The sequence below is a fragment of the Prionailurus viverrinus genome, chromosome A1, assembly GCF_022837055.1.
Source record: "Prionailurus viverrinus isolate Anna chromosome A1, UM_Priviv_1.0, whole genome shotgun sequence".
Taxonomy (NCBI): Eukaryota; Metazoa; Chordata; class Mammalia; order Carnivora; family Felidae; genus Prionailurus; species Prionailurus viverrinus.
Window position 1 is genome coordinate 79,330,559 of NC_062561.1, and position 17,778 is coordinate 79,348,336.

Sequence of the window (17,778 nt, forward strand, 5' to 3'; positions counted from 1 at the left end):
TGCAGGCGATGAGGTGTTTGCTTGCTAGGAAATGCAGAGAATAAAGGCATTTCATTCTCTGAATGATTACGGTCAACTGGAACAGAGAGAATAGACTATGCGATCATATTTCTTTGTGGATGGCAGATAAACATGGAAGCAATATTCTCTTTATTCTTTTTATAAACACACTGGTAGGACTCAAGACTCATAATGAAAGAACCCCACAAAATAAACACAGGCTCCTGTAACATCTGGTTAGCCAGGTAGGCTGCCTGGCTCACCTGAGCCACTGACTGAACATTCCCCTCTAGGCAACCCCGTGGGATGTAGCAGGTTTTTTGTTTTTTGTTTTTTGTTTTTTGTTTTTTTTGTTAAGAGCAGCTCAAGAGGCTAGCTTGTGTCAGAAGTTGAAGTCTGTCTCGCTTGGAGGACATTGGAAATTCTGTAGACAGACTCGTTTTCCCCAAGCTGGCACTGCCCCCCAGCCTGTATCTGAAGCCTCACCCACCATATGCAGTACCTACCATGTCGTTCCATGTCCCTCCACTCAATCTATTATAGACCCTTGTAAACACTTAATAGAAGTGACCTATTTATTTTTTGGTTATTTTAATGTTTTATTTATTTTTGAGACAGACAGAGACAGAGCATGAGCCAGGGGAAGGGCAGAGAGAGGGGGAGACGCAGAATCCGAAGCAGGAACCAGACTCTGAGCTGTCAGCACAGAGCCCAACGCGGGACTTGAACCCACAAACCATGAGATCATGACCTGAGCCGAAGTTGGGCGCTTAACCAACTGAGCCACTCAGGTGCACTAGAAGTGAGCTATTAAAAAAAAAAAAAAGTAAGGGGCACCTGTGTGGCTCAGTAGGTTGAGCATCCGACTCTTGATTTCAGCTCAGGCCATGATCCCAAGGTTATGGGATCAAGCTCCTGTTGGGCTCTGTGCTGAGCTGGAGCCTGCTTTAGATTCTCTCTTCTCTTCTCCCTCTGCCCCTCTCCCCTGCTCACACTCTTTCTCTTAAAAAAAAAAAGTGATATTTTAGAAAGGTGAGGTAAAGGAAATCTGTAGGTTTCTAGATTAACAAAACATTTTATAACATTCCCTTCCATCAACAGAGCCTCTTGAGAATATGGCATAGGTTTATACAAGCTCATACTCTGGGAATCTATCGCTGACATTCAGATCACATTTTTCTGAACAATGTTTTTGTTTATCACAAAATATATTTGCAAAGGCAGTCTCAAATACTTTCAATAATCAGACCAAAGTAAAAATTATATATCAATAGAAAAATGCAACTTAGAAGTGTTTTGATTTTTTTTTTTAGTTCCTCATTTTTCTTTCCCTAGCACTTTTCCCGATTCTCCCTCGATCTCTTATTCTTCATTTTTCTGAGCAATTTTCAGATACTTCACTGTAAAGCTTCCCCTTTGGGGCAATCATTTCCCTTTTCTTTTCTCCTGTACGTGGCTGTAACACAGTGGCCAAGCCTTCTATCAATGTTGGATTGCATCACAGCACGTAGAGAGAATAGGGCACAACTTGTCACGGGTGTATGGCATCATGAATTTTCAGCTGGTGAACAGGCTCAAGTAACCAGCAGCTTCATAAAGAAATGAAATATAAGCAGCACCTTCCCCAGTTGACCCTAATCATTAAAAAGATTTTAGTGTGTATCGGGGCTCCTCAGTTGGTTAAACGTCTGACATCGGCTCAAGTCATGATCTCACGGTTTGTGAGTTCGAGCCCCGCGTCGGGCTCTGTGCTGACAGCTCGGAGCCTGGAGCCTGCTTCAGATTCTGTGTCTCCCTCTGTCTCTCTTCCCCTCCCCCGCTCACGCTCTGTCTCTCTCTCTCTCTCAAGAGTAAATAAACATTAAAAAAATTAAAAAAAAAAAAGATTTCGGCGTATATGTAGCTACAGATTCATTTTGTATTTTTTTTCTGTCTTTCTCTAAAGGGAATCATCCAGGGTGTTCTCTTCTGCCTCTGTCAACTTTCACTCATTGTTGTATTTCCGATAATCATCTATCTTGTTGCTGGCAGCAATAGCTACCCATTTTTCTGTAAAATAAGCTGCTGTATGAATATATCCTAATTTATGTATTTACTCTACGGTTGAGGAACCCTTGAGTTGTCTCCACTTTTTGGTTTCGAAATATACCATTACAATTATGTGACTTGGGTGGATCACACTGTTAGAAACCATCCTGATGCCTTTTTTGGCAACGTGCGAATATGAGTACGTATTTCTGTGGGGGGCACGTAGAGCTTTGTTCGCAGGGCGTGAACCCAGCACGGGAATGGCAGCATCACAGGGACATTCAGCCTCGTAGACACACCCAAATACTTTTTCAGAGTGCTTACCCACCACACAGCTCAGGATTCCACACCCTGCCCACCCACAGCATAGTCAGTCTTATCTGTCGTACTGTTAGTTTTTACGGATTCCGGCCTTCTTGGCAGGTGTCTGCTATCTCATTGTGGTTTGAGCGCACGTCTTCCCACTCCCTGGTGATGGTGACCTGTAGATGTGTATTGCTCACTTGGCCATTTTGGCTCAGGACATGACCGTTCAGTTATATTGGCATTTAAACATGAATGGGTCGTGTTACTTTTTCTTATCACTATGTAGGGATTTGTATATATTCAGAATACTCTTTCTTTGTTAGATGTACATGTTGTGAGCATTTTCTCCCAGTTGGCGGCTTCCATTTTCGTCTGCGAATAGCTCTATGGAATAGGTGTGCAGAATAGAAGTTTGCAATTTTCACAAAATTCTTTACGTTGAGTGTTTTTTTGTGTCCCACTTAAGAAAATTTGGCCTTGGTCATAAAATTTGGCCGAGGCTAGTTTCCTGTATTTCTTCTGGTAGTTTGATTGTGTTAACTTTAACATTTAAGGTATGTTACTAGGGTGGAAGTGATTTCACAGTGGTGCAAGAGAAGTGTCCAGAGTAGTGTTCCCCCACAGTCATAACAAGATGACCATGGGGAGGAGAATACATATTCTGTTGTATGAATGGATCCATTTGTGTCTAAACCAGGACCGAAAGATCTTAATAGCTATGGCAGTATGATAGATCTTAACACATGGAAGTCTTCTATATATCATGGAAGGTTAATATCCCTCTTTTGGTTGTGTTTCATTTCTCTGGAACATTTTTAAACGTTTGGTGTAGAACTCTGGACCCTTTATATTATACCTGTTTCTGGGCATTTTTCAAGTTTTGATGCTATAATGCTATAATAAATGTTATTTTCTTATTGAAAATTACAAGGGAATTTCATTTTCTTATTGTTTATGACAAATATGGAGATATAATTCGATTGTAATATGCATATTTTATCTGCCAATCTTGCTAAATTCATATGTAAACATGGATTTATATGGAGATTCTTTGGGATTTTCAGCACATACCGTTATATGGTATGTAGATAATGGCTTTTATTTTTTTCTTTTAAATCTTGATAGCGTCCTTGCTTTCTTTTCTTATTTTATTTCATGGGATGGTACTCTTAATAGAAAGATGACTGGAAGTGACAATATTAGGCATCCCTACCTCGTTTTGGATCCCAGGGCAAAGCTTTCAATGTTTTATCATTAAGCACGTTGTTTGCAGTAACCCTGCCATAGATCTAGTTGAATGTTATTTGATTAACTTCCTTATATTAATACTTTTCGAAGTTATTATTATCTTCAGTCAGGAGTGGGCATCGAATGCTATTAAATGTTTTCTGACATGTATTGAGATGATCATATGGCTTTTATTCTTTACTCTTTAGTATTGGAAAATTTTTTTTAGTATGTATTATTTTTTAAGAAAGAGACAGAGAATAAGCAGGGGAGGGGCAGAGAGAGAGGGAGACACAGAATCTGAAGCAGGCTCCAGGCTCCAAGCTGTCAGCACAGAGCCCGACGCAAGGCTTAAACTCAGACTGTGAGATCATGACCCGAGCTGAATTCAGCTGCCCAACTGACTGAGCCACTCAGACATCCCTACTCTTTAGCATTATAAATTGTAACAGTTGGTTTTCTAATATGAAGCCAACCTTGCATTACTAGAATAAAGCCTACTTGGTTGAAACAGATTATCTGCTGAATGTATTACTGGATTTAATTTGTCAATATTTTGTTCACGATTTTTGCATGTACTTAATGAAAGAGAAACCTGTAAATTTCCTTTCTTTGAATATACTAGTTAGGTGTGTAATACCAAGTTTAGGCAGGCCTCTTAAATGTAATGGCGTTCCTTTTCTGTTATATTCTAAAATAATTTGTGTAACATTTATCTTGTTCATTGATGTTGGGAAGAATTCACCAGTGAAGTTTAAATTTTCTTGGTGGAAAGGTTTCTTAGAGATTCAAAGTTCTTTTTCAGAAAAATAAAGTCGTGAGACATTCTATATCTTACTGTGTTCGTTTTGGTAAGATGGTGGATTGTTGTCACATTATCACATTATCTAAATATCCAGCCACAGTGACTAAAGTATGATTCCTAATATCTCTTCATCTGTTTTCATGTCTATACTGTCTGTAGTAATGTCGTATTTTGGATACTAGTAGCTTGTGCATTTTCTCTTGTTTCCGAAGTCTTGTTAGTGTACTCACCAAAGGCCACCTTCTGACTTTTGTTTCTAGTCTTTTAATTTCTACTATTATACTGATTATTTATTTCTGTATAATTTGATGTAATCGGATGTGCTCCTTGAAAAGGACATTTAGATCGTTAATTACCAGCTTTTCTTCTTTTCTAGCATTATAAATACCATATCAGGCAATAATTTCCATACTAAATATACCTTCAGTTGCATCTCACAAATTAGGAGATAACCAAAATATTTTCTCATTTTCATTGTAGCTCCTTTTTAGGCTCATAGGTTATTTGCAGATGTATTGTATAATTCCTAGACATTTTGTAATTTTCTAGATATCGATTGATAATCTCTGTCTTATTTCTGCCATAATCAGAGTACATACTCTGTGTGATTCAAGTCCTTTAAATACAATGGAACTGGTCTGTGATCCATTTCAAAGAATGTATATTCTGCAATTGTTTGCTAACAGTGTTGTGTATAAGTCAGTCAACGTGGTAATTATTTCAACATTGCTTATTCCATGAGTTACTAAAACAAATGGTTGCAAATCCCCACTACTGTGTTGAATTTTTCTCTTTACAGCTGTTTTTGCTTCATGCATTTTGTGCTAAATTTTAGTCTCATAGAAATTTTAAATTGCCATATATTCCTGATTGGTTTAACATGTTATCATTGTGCAATGTCCCTTTTCATCACTTTTATTTATTTTTTCATGAATTGAGTATTGCTAAATCACATTTTTGTTATTATTGTTTGCAGGTATATCTTGTTTTATCTTTTTACTTTCTAATTTTCTTAATCTATATATTTAAAGTACTTTAATCCAGTTCATAATCTTTGTCATTTAATTAGAGTATTTAGTAGTTTTGCATTTGATGTAATTACTGATGTTTTGGGGTTTAAATCTGTCATTTTATTATTTGGTTTCTATTTATTCCATCTGTTCTTTGTGCCTTTATATCTCATTACTTGTCCTTTTTTTTTTAATTTTTTTTTCAACATTTATTTATTTTTGGGACAGAGAGAGACAGAGCATGAACGGGGGAGGGGCAGAGAGAGAGGGAGACACAGAATCGGAAACAGGCTCCAGGCTCTGAGCCATCAGCCCAGAGCCTGACGCGGGGCTCGACCTCACGGACCGCGAGATCGTGACCTGGCTGAAGTCAGACGCTTAAGCGACTGCGCCACCCAGGCGCCCCTACTTATCCTTTTTTAATCGCAAATTATTTATATTTACTTTTTTGTACTTTAAATTTGCGTTATGCATCTTATTATTGTTCTGTAGCAGCATAGAACTCATTACTTTATTACCTTCAGCATTTTTTGCCATGTGTTTTAATGTTATATTTTTTATTCACTCTGGTTCTCACAAAGCCTCTTTAAGAAAAGAAATTCTTAGAATCCAGTTATTTGAGTTGTTATGTGGTCGGTGGAGCAAGCCTATCAGTTTTATTTTATTTGAATTATATTTTTGTGTTTCTTTATTTACAAACTCTCCATAGGATCACAAAATGTTAAAATACGGCTTTTATTTGTTCTCTGTATTTTGCACAATGATTTAAAAATTCTATAATTTTTAATTGTAAGTGTCCTATTTATATAGTCCACTGACCCCTTGTATCCTTTTCTTTTAACAGACTTTTATTGGAGACATCCTCTTGCTTGTTAACCCATTCAAAGAGCTTCCAATTTATTCCACCATGGTGAGTATAAAATTTTGAATACCATTTAATAATGTAGGGTAACACCCACTAGACGTACCTATCCATATCAAATGATCGATTGAGAAGAAACCTGCAAACAATAAGTAAAGTCAGAAACTTCTCAGAAAACTCTAAACTGAATATTTGCGTAATAGTGACTTTAATTTGTCCTGAGACAAAAATGGAACGGGATGTTATTTTTATCAAAAGATTCCTTTGCACTTATAATGTGTAATTTTCCTATAATTGTAGTCACTAGACAGACTTCTAAAATTAAATAATGCGTTACTCTGTTTTCCATTCCTTCCTGACTAATTCAAGGTCAGTTGGTGTAAAGTATTTAACATCATGACCTCTTTCAGAAAAGTTCTATGATGTTAGAACCGTGAGAATACGAAAGGATATTATTGCATTTATACATTTTTCCAAATGACTTTCTACTTTAAATTATGAGACTTTCAAAATTAAAAGAGCAATTGCTTTTGGAAAATTATTCCAGGCAACTGAAAACACAGTATGATTTTTGAGTAGTAAGAGATCAAAATATCATTGTGCAAGCGCTCTCTTTCTCTCTCTCTCTCTCTCTCTCTCTCTCTCTCTCTCTCTCTCTCTCTCTCTTTTGTTCACAAGGCGGTTTCCAGTTAAAGCAGAATCCCTCGTAGGGAGCAGGAACATGACAAACAGGAGAGAGGAGTAGATACAGGTTCTTGAAACAGGGACATGCTCAGAGAAGTTGAAGAGGGAGGTGGCAAGAGGAAGTGTGGAGAAGAGGGAGAGGGAGAGGGGAAGGGATAGAGACATCACCTTCTTGAAGCTCCCAAGGAATCATTGAAGCATTCTTACAGAAACACCTTCTGAGAAAGAGAGTGCACCCTAACTACCCCAAACTCCACCCTTCTTCCCAAAGTCCCTTCCACTGTTGCTTTGAAACCACTGCCCCTTGCCTACTGTCCTTATTCCACTCAGCCCAATCCCAGCCTTAGCCCTGGGCAGTCTGACTGTGTGGGTGCATGATAGCCCAGGACAAGAGGGATCAGCAGTTCTGCCAGAGGAGTAACATTAACCTGTGATTATTAGATAGACATATGGACTACTCGTGTTTTTATTTCTTTTGATGTCAGTTTTTAGTAATTTTGTTTTTCAAGGATTCTGTTTCTTACATTTAATCTTCAAAAGTTTTTGGCATATAATTATTCATGATCCTATTTTTTTAATGTGTGTAGAATTTGAGTGATTTATTTTCATTCCATATGTTGGTAATTTGGGCCTTCTCTGACTTTTTAAAATCCGTTTGCTAGGAATTTATTGATTGTATTACTCTTTTCAAAGAAAAGCATCTCTTGACTTTTAATTTTTTTCTAGTGTATATTTATTCTCTATATAATTGATTTCTGCTTCTTTATTTCTGTTGTCTCCTTCTTTCTAAGTTCTTGGAGTTTAATTTGGGTAGTTGTTTTAAATTATAACATTATATTTTGAACTTTTTCCTTTTATAAGTATTTGGGGCTTTTTATTTTGCCTTACACAAGCTTTACAGAATTCTTCATCTTTGGTTTTTCATAAGTTCATTATTATTCAATTTAAGAGACAGAGAGAGAGAGAACCCCTGCTATTTAACGTTGACACTTAGTGTGTTGTTCCTGGCTTATATTTATGTTTTTACATTTGATCTTAGAGTCAGTAAGAATCTTCTGGTGAGACAAAAGCTAGTTTTAACTAATTGAATAAAATATATAGATACATATATTTTATTTAAATGCTTCTATAGACCTAGAGGTCAAATTCTAAGTATTAGGGAAAATTTAACATAATAAATTATTTTAGTATGGCATTACTTATCATGTTATAATATATAGTGTATCTCAAATGAAACAAGCCTGTGACTTTGTGGTTTGTTTTTACGGTGTTAACAGTGTGGCAGTTTTACACCTTCAAATATCAAGCTGTATTTTCAGTTCTTTCAGAAATACACATTAACAGAGAAAGGAGAGACACATCAAGAAACATATTGCTAGGGGCTCCTGGGTGGCTCAGTCGGTTGAACGTCCGACTTCGGCTAAGGTCACGATCTCACGGTCCGTGAATTCGAGCCCCGTGTTGGGCTCTGGGCTGATGGCTCAGAGCCTGGAGCCTGCTTCCGATTCTGTGTCTCCCTCTCTCTCTGGCCCTCCCCCGTTCATGCTCTGTCTCTGTCTCAAAAATAAATAAACGTTAATAAAAAAAAATTAAAAAAAAGAAACTTATTTCTATATTATTGTAGGAACAAGATATGATATATTGAGATTTTTGCAGGAACAGTTCATTAAAACTTAAAATGGTGAATGCAACATATAACTTATATGTATTATCCTTTATATCTATCATTTCCAACAGACGCTGGCATAGAAAGTAAGAGGAAAATAAATCTATTTAGATAAAATATGCACTGATAAAAAGCTTGAGGAAAAAATAAAGAGAAGGGCATCTGTTGGAGACACAGGTTTTTAATTTGTGGGTCTAGAAGGATGCATAACAAAAAAGAACATGAAGGAAAAGAAAAATTTTTGAGGAAAAACCAGATTCAGGTGAATATGTGAAGTTTTTGGAGGTTAAATTGAAATAATGTTGAGATTTGACATCGGATGCAAGATTAGGAATAATTCACATGAGTATTTCATTTTGTAAGATTTCTAAGACTCATACCACATTTAAGAATGAGGTGGAGGGGCACCTGGGTGGCTCAGTTGGTTAAGCAACTCTTGATTTTGGCTCAGGTTATGACCTCATGGTTTGTGAGTTTGAGCCCCGTGGCAAGCTCTGTGACCGGGCGGAACCTGCTTGGGATTCTCTCTTTCCCTCCTTCTCTGCCCCTCCCCTGCTTGTGCTCTCTCCCTCTCTCTCAAAATGATAAACATTTTTAAAAAGGAATGAGGGAGAAAAATAATAGAAAGCAATGAAGAAGGAGGAGAGTTAAAGGGGGAGGAGGAACAGGAGGGAGGAGGGATGGAGAGACAACAGTGACGAGACAGATGGCGGCCACTAAAGAACCAGATCTAACACATTGTCGAGGTAGTAATCAGAAAGGATGAACATCTTGGTGTTTGTATCATTGCGGAAACCAGCAAACAAGTGAACGTCCTGAGGGCGAACACGTCAGCAACAGATACACAATTATGCCCTCAAGCAACAACATCAGGCTTTTCTCAGGTATTCCTCACCATGACCTTTACCTTGGACTTCATAAACCAAAGATCTACCACCTGGACATCTCCCATGTACGAAATGATGACACCATTCCAGATAAACTACCTGGAGATTATCTCTCAAAATTATGGTTTTGCGTACACAAGGGCACAAAAATGATCGTACCCATTTTCAGCTGCTACTGGCAATGAGATTAAGCTGTCCCACTGTGTAAAGTGGCATTAGTGTGGGATGCCTGGCTTAGGGCTTCATTAGCTTTCAGATTCTGATTACCGTCGGTCTCCTAATATTCCCATTGCGTGTTCGAGTTTGGCGCGGAGCTGGAGGGACTGAGCAGAGCTCATTGCCTCTGGACGAGTGGGGCTGGAAAGAGACCTGGTGCTGTCTAGGGCTCATCACGTGGCAGGCCTGCTGCAAAAGCCATCACGTATGTCGTCACATAATCACAAAAGGCAACGCAATCAGTATAAGAATTGTCATTTCCATTTGGAGGTGATAAAAGCCTCATGTGGATTTAGCAAATTTTCTAAAGCCTTCCACGATGGTAGGGACAGAATTTAAATCCAGGTCACCTAACCCCAGAGCAAAATGCGTGACGGACTCTTCTCTCAGCACAAATGCCAAGCCCTCAGGCAATTTTTTTAATTATTATATGTGCTCCTTTGTAAAACACCTTTTTTTCATAATATGTCATCTATATATAGATATGTAGACAATGAGTAGGTAACCCACTCACACAAGTAGAGTGACCTGTTCATACCATACTGTGACGCCAACAGCCCCTGTGAGTCACGCTGTTGACGTCAGGAAGGTTCCACGGGTTATGGGATCCAGACAGCTGGGGGGCCTGGGCCTGGCCCTCTCATCCGCTGTGGGACTGCGTGGTTGGCTTCAAACATCCGAATGGGGCAGGATTCTGCAGTCTCCCAGCAGTTTACTGAGAGGGGTCGTGCATGGTGGAAAGAGGGAGGGAAGATTCTTTAAAAAAGAAAGACCTTATTCATTGGAACTAGAGAGTCCGGCACAGGGAGGTACCCATGAGTGAGGCTGACGTGATGCCATGTCCCCCATGAGCTACAACAGAGCACTTAAAATTTCCGCCGACCAGAATCCTCTGGTTTCCAGATGATGCAGACGGGGAGAGAATGAGGTGAAGCGGAGAGAGAAGGCACGCGCGAAAGAGAGTGGCTGACGCTGATGATATTTGCCGGACCACATGAGAATACGCAATAATGTTATTAATGCTGAAGGCAATGGTAGCCAATCTAAAGGTTACATGGCTTGTCAGAAAACGAGAACTGTGTCAGTGAAAATCTTCAAGCTTCACTAGAAAAAATTGAATTAATTATTATCTATTTAATATTATTATTAAGTTATTGGCATTATTATTATTGACATTATTATTTTGTACTGACATTACATATAAAGCATAGAATCAGCATCAAGCTAAGTCTTAGCAGGTGGTAGCGGTGGAATATTCTACAGTGTAAACTCTAACACTGCATGGAAAGGAGAAGGCTTATAAGAAAAGAGATCTGAGAAAGGTTATTAGTTAATCATGAAAAAACTTAGATACCCAAGATCCATTACGCCTTTAATGCCTCGTAAAACTTTGCCTAAATAGAAGATGTGACACTAAGTAGTTTGAAGAAATGGCGTAGGAGTCATATATGCTCCTGGCTCTTTTCTGTCTGGCTTTGTTTGTAACGTTTAATGAAATTCTCAGCAAGATTTTACAGATTGAGTTTGAAAGCATTCTGTTAGAGTTTGATCAGGCCCATGTTGGACTTGGGATGTGAAATGGTGTTAGTACAAGTGTTCAAAAAGAACAGATATTTGTCCTACAAGAAAATACAGCTAGGCTAATACTCCCTGGTCAGTTTATGAGTTATAGTGTATACATTGCTATCATTAATTATTTTGATAGCCATTTTAAATTCTGGAATAACCAAAAATACAAAAATTTGAAAACTATTTCAAATAAAGAAGTCGTATTTGTTCAAATGCTCTCCTGAGATTGGGATGCAGCTATAAAGAAGTGGTAAGAACACATCGTGCCTTGGTTTAACTGTAACGTTTATTGTCTGTGCAGTACAGAAAATAAAGCTATGTTTTAATTATATGGTGTCTTAGATCAGATGGTGTAGTGTGCTATCAACAGAGGCAAATTCCTTTTCATGAGCAATGACAACCACTTCCCTGAAACTATTATCCTTTCATCTAATCTTTATACATACACACATATAATCACCCCCTCTTATCTGAGCTTTCGCTTTCCATGGTCTCACTTACCCACGGTCAGCCAGGGACTGATCTTCCTTCTAATGTAGCATCAGAAAGTCAGTAGTGGCCTTGGGCGCCTGGGTGGCTCAGTTGGTTGGGCGTCCGACTTGGGCTCAGGTCACGATCTCGCAGTTCGTGGGTTCGAGCCCCATGTCGGGCTCTGTGCTGACAGCTCAGAGGTTGGAGCCTGCTTCCCATTCTGTGTCTCCCTCTCTCTCTGCTCCTCCCCCGCTCATGCTCTGTCTCTCTCTCTCTCCTTCAAAAGTAAATAAAAACATATTAAAAAATTAAGAAAAAAAAAAAGAAAGTCAGTAGTGGCCTGATGCTACATCACGTGCCTGCGATACTCACTGTACTTTGTCTCATCACATAGGCATTTGATCATCTCTCATCATCCCAAGAAGAAGCGTGAGTACAAGACAAGAAGTTATTTTGAGAGAGGGACCATACTCATACAACATTTATTTATTTATTTATTTATTTATTTATTTATTTATTAAAATTTTTAAAATGTTTATTTATTTTGAGAGAGAGAGAGAGAGAGAGAGAGCAGGAGTGGGAGAGGGGCAGAGAGGGAGACACAACCCAGAACAGGCTCCAGGCTCTGAGATGTCAGCACAGAGCCCGACACGGGGCTTGAACCCACGAACTGCAAGATCGTGACCTCAGTCAAACTTAGAAGCTTAACTGACTGAGCTATCCAGGCGCCCGCCAACTTTTATTATAGCATATTGTTATAAGTGTTCCATTTCATTCTTAGTTGTTGTTGGTAATCTTACTGTGCCTAATTTATACATTAAACCTTATCATATTTCTGTACATAGAGGAAAAAAAGTGTATATAGGGTTTGGTATTCTCTGTGGTTTTTGGTGTCCCCTGGGGGTCCTGGAACATATAACTGGTGGATAAGGGGGGTCCTGTTGTACACATGCAAGAAAAAACTGCATATACCATTTTTTTTCTGTTTCATTTTTTATTTTTTTCATTATTTTCTGTTTTAATTCATTCAGAGGACATACAAACCATATCCATTTACCAAAAAAAAAAAAGAAAGAAAGAAAATTTTCATTAGTCACTGTGCTTTCAAAAATATTTTATATTGATAGTTTTAGGTCTAGATAATTTATTCTAAATGTCCTATAGTATTTTATCACATTAAAACACAATCACTTATATTCATCCATTAAACCCTATACCCATTTTTAATTATTGCCATGTTTTCTGCTCTTACAAAAGAGTGCTAAGAACTGTTTTGTGTGTGCTTTTTTGCCGACGTGCAAGAGTTTCTTCAGAGAGATTCGCGGTCAAGCCTACCTTCTTCAGTTTAGAAGTTGTTGCTAAATCACTGTTCCAGTTAGCAAGAACAACCCTCAGTACTGCAGATGCATTTTTCTAGTGCTGGCGAAAACTTCCTTTTGAAACCAACCCCACCGCTAATTAGACATGTGACCTTGCACCAGTCGCTAACTTCTTTGCTTCAGTTTCCTCACCTGTAAAAAGGGAGAGGATTCTCATACCCCACTTGTAAATTTCTACAAGAATTAGATGAATAAGTATGAAGTGCTTAGAACAGTAGCAAGCACACATCAAGTGTAAGCCATTATTACTGTTATTATTATGATTATTGTTTTGAATGTTTATTTATTTATTTGGGGGGGGAGAGATAGAGGGAGAAGGAGATCCAAGCAGGTTCTGCTAGGTGTCAGCACAGAGCCCGATGCAGGGCTCGAATTCACAACCGAGAGATGGTGACCTGAGCCAAAATCAAGAGTTGGAGGCTTAACCGACTGAGGCACTTAGACACCCCTATTATTATTATTATTATTATTATTATTATTATTATTATTACTGTGCCATTGATAAAGTTACCAGTATTTTGTATCTATTACCCTGCTGTTTGAAATGGGATTTCCTTGGATAACAGCGTTACTGATCTTTTCTCATGCTTATTAGTTATTCTCTTCTGTTCATATTCTTTGTCCAATTTTCAATTTTATTTCCAGTTTTTCTTTGTAGGCATATATTTGTAGGAGTTATTTATAAGACATGGATAATATATGGATTCTATGCACAGCTTAATCTCCTCTCTGTCTTTGACTTTTATCATCATTACTGTATGTTTGATGTTTGTGGTAGAAAAGCAGTTGTCACATGTGCTGTTGTGATATTAAGTCATCCTTCCCATTATAATTTGTATTTGGGAACTGTATTTACTTATTCCAAAATCATGACAGTATTATTCTCTTTACTTGTGTAAATGTTTTATGTTTTGCTGTTTATATTTGGGACTTAAATGCATTTGGAATTCATGTTTACATATCACATGAGCTAGAGATCGGTGTTTATTTCCTTTACTAATATCGGTTTTTTGAACACCATCCTGTATGACTGATGCATGAAACAGCCCATTTTGTGCCCTAAATCCCCACCCATGTGTGGGCTTGGGTTGAGTTCTCTAGTCTGTTCCACTGATCTCTTTTTCTGGTCTCTGCACCAGAACCAGTGTTTACAGATTTTGGGTTTTTTGGAGTTTTTATTGAGATATAGTACTCATGGATTTATAAGTGTCCAGATGGATACATTTTCATGAGCCCTCAGATCCAGAACATTTCTGGCTCTCCAGAAGCCACACTCTCACTCTTCTGCAATCACTAGTAGCTTGCCAAGGGCATGTGACTTCTTAACAGTGTAGATTAGTTCCACCTGTTTTTATACTTTATCATCGAGAGTGTTCTCTCTGTGTCTGATAGATTGCACTCAACATCGTGTTTGTGCGATTCATCCAATTATTTCTTATAGCTGTAGATCATTTAGTCCATTTAAAAAAATTATTTCCCTTATGGTTTTAAATAACTTCAGACATATGAAAAATTTGCAGATAAATAGCACAAACAACTGTTTCTCCTCAACCATTTTCAAGTGATTTGCTGGCATGGTGTCCCATCAACCTTGAGTATATGCCTTGTGCATTTCCAAACATTGTGCAAACCAAGGCATTCACCTGTGTAACCCGCATACCACCATTGGAATCGGGAAATTGCTCCTGATGCAGTGTGACCATCGAGTCAGGGTGCCTCATTCAGGTCTTTCCCATCACCACATAATGCCCACAGAGCCCAAGACCCAGGCCACCATCACAGGACAGGCACACTGAGCCTCTAGGCCCTTTTGTCTTGTCTGGATTCATCCCTCTATCTTCTTCTGAACTTCCCAACCTTGACATCCTTGAGGCTACAGGGAAGTTACTTTGTAAAAAAATAAATAAAAAAAAATAAGTATGCTATTTCTTCATAGCTCAGACACCTCCCTGTCATTTAATGATTAATTCTAATGTAGCAGAATTTACTAGAAACTCAAAAGGACTAAAAACACTGGAACCATGGCAATCCTCATCAATCACTGTGTCACTGAAATTAAGTTAATTTTTGTTTTTCTGAGAGATTTGTAGATTCTTCTGTGTTTCAACTGCAACTGCTTTCTATTCGGATTAAAAACCCTTTCTATCTTATGTTACGGAAATGAAATGTCGCCGAGAGACATTGCATTTGATGTAAATTAGCCCAGGTTCAGCTTACTCCGTGGGTGTCTATTAAACTGGATTTGTGTCAGTTGCTCTGCTTAAGGACAGCAGAATAATTTCAAGTCTGTGGACCAAGTAATTCAGGATCAAGGATATGCCCCTGTTTTATCATGGTGAACCCTTAAAACGTGCTGAAAGAGCATAATTTCCCAGACGTTTTGTAGTTACAAATGAGATTCAAAAATAGACTGTGTCACATTTGTGTATTGGAAAGAAGTCCACTGTGTCCTGAGGTAGATGAGCTGGAGCCTTCTCACAGACATCTGTGTCCCACACATTTTGCAGGTCTCCCAGCTTTATCTCAGCAGCTCGGGGCAGCCCTGCTCCTCCCTGCCGCCCCACATCTTCTCCTGTGCAGAGAGGGCCTTCCACCAGCTTTTCCAGGAGCAGCGGTCCCAGTGCTTCATTCTCAGGTGAGTGCACCCCGCGCCTAGCCGAATGGATGCTCGGCGTCATGCTGGAGGCTTGGCGGTCAAGCTGTCCTCATTTCTCGTGGTTTCTGTTTATTTACTTCCTCAGCACCCGGCAGCCCAGTATGTCTTGGCAATAAGTACATTTGACTCATTACAAAGGAGAGACATCGTTGTTATTAGAAATAGCCCCAAGTGTGGCTGAATCAATACCAACAAACTTAACCTGAAACTCAATTCATTTGGAAGATTTACTACTTAGAACCAGAGTGTTTTTGCTTTCAAGCCTTAGAAACCCTGGGGAAGGAAAGGCACCTGCTGTTAGCGAACCATGGTTCACAAAATGTGGTGCTGCTCAAATACAAAACACAAATTATTACCTTACAAATGTGGGCTTTCCCACACACTCCTGGGTATTTATGTTTGCTTGTATTTTACCCAAAGTATATACCCGGAAGTATTTTATACTGAAACATAATGGTAGCATTAGCTCATAAATTACCAGATGCTCATGACAGTGATTTACATCAGAGCAAAAATTCTTCCCCCCACTCCTCCATACACACAAGTACCACAAGAAGTAGAGACTAGAGGTGAAATGTGATTATGTACTGATAAATTATTTAAAATTATTTAAGTATTAAAACAAGATCTGCATTGAGAATTATGTTTCTTTTTAAAAATTTTTTAACCTTTATTTATTTTTGAGAGAGAGAGAGAGAGAGACAGAGTATGAGTGGGGGAGGAACAGAGAGAGAGGGAGACACAGAATCAGAAGCAGGCTCCAGGCTCTGAGCTGTCAGAACAGAGCCCGATGCAGGGCTCAAACTCATGAACCGTGAGATCATGACCTGAGCCAAAGTCGGTTGCTCAACTGACTGAGCTGCCCAGGTGTCCCAAGAAATACGTTTCTTATTAGGAGAAAATTCTACCAGAGGGGACTTCTGTAACCTTCATGGCTTTGCCTGAGTTATAATCAGTAGTGTTGACTGGAAACAAATGTGTGAATAAAGCTTTCCATAACTCCTCAAAGTGAAATGAAAGTGAGTAAAGATGGACAACTGCATAGAACCCGAAAGACATCTAAATACTTAAATAAGCACTTATTTATGTACTTTTACATTATCACTTTGGTCAGAAGTTCAGTGGAGGGTATGATTGGTGGTTGCAAACTTCAATGTTCTGATTTTCTTTTTTTTTTTTTTTTTTTTAAATTTTTTTTTTTTCAACGTTTATTTATTTTTGGGACAGAGAGAGACAGAGCATGAACCGGGGAGGGGCAGAGAGAGAGGGAGACACAGAATCGGAAACAGGCTCCCGGCTCTGAGCCATCAGCCCAGAGCCCGACGCGGGGCTCGAACTCGCGGACCGCGAGATCGTGACCTGGCTGAAGTCGGACGCTTAACCGACTGCGCCACCCAGGCGCCCCGCAATGTTCTGATTTTCAAAGTAGCATGCAAGTAGTTTTTTCACACTTGTGCTGAAGTGTCCCCAGATGGGAGGGGCCGGCAGCAGGGGAGGCCTCCGCCATCCTCCAATCAAGCAACTCTATTTTTATCTGCTCTGTTGGGTTTTCTAGTGTAACTTTGATGAAAAGGGGAACACTTTTAAAAACCCATGAGATTATGGGGAGTATATAATAGTGTGGGCAGTAGTAACAACTGATACGTATTGAGAACATAGTGCCAGACCCTCCATTGGGTACTTTCCGTGTATTGCCTTACCCATAGCTTTAGCATCACTATTTTATGGGTCAGGTGACTGTGTATTATAAGGAGTAACTAGTCTAGGGCCTCGTGATCAGTAAATAGTGAATCTGGGATGTGAGCCCAATAGTGTGAATTAGTAAATGGTGAGTAATTAGTCTAGGGTCCAGTGGATGCTGTATGTGGGATGTGAACCCATAGTCTGGCTTCTGGGCGTGAACGAAGCTTCCCCACTCTCCAAGCCAGACACCAGTGCGTGGCTTGCCCCCTGCAGCCTGCTCAAGGAGGCTTCTGGCAGCCCACCCAGCCTTCCCTAAAATGCTGGGCACA

General features: G+C 39.1%; 1 protein-coding gene across 1 annotated transcript in view; it reads left to right on the plus strand.

Moving 5' to 3' along the window:
- Positions 1-17,778, plus strand: part of MYO16 (myosin XVI) — a 611,926-nt gene that overhangs the window by 300,784 nt on the left and 293,364 nt on the right. The window contains exons 12-13 of the mRNA XM_047874837.1: positions 6,221-6,286; positions 15,618-15,745. Of these exons, the coding sequence (XP_047730793.1) occupies positions 6,221-6,286; positions 15,618-15,745 (194 nt within the window). The remainder of the gene's footprint in view (positions 1-6,220; positions 6,287-15,617; positions 15,746-17,778) is intronic.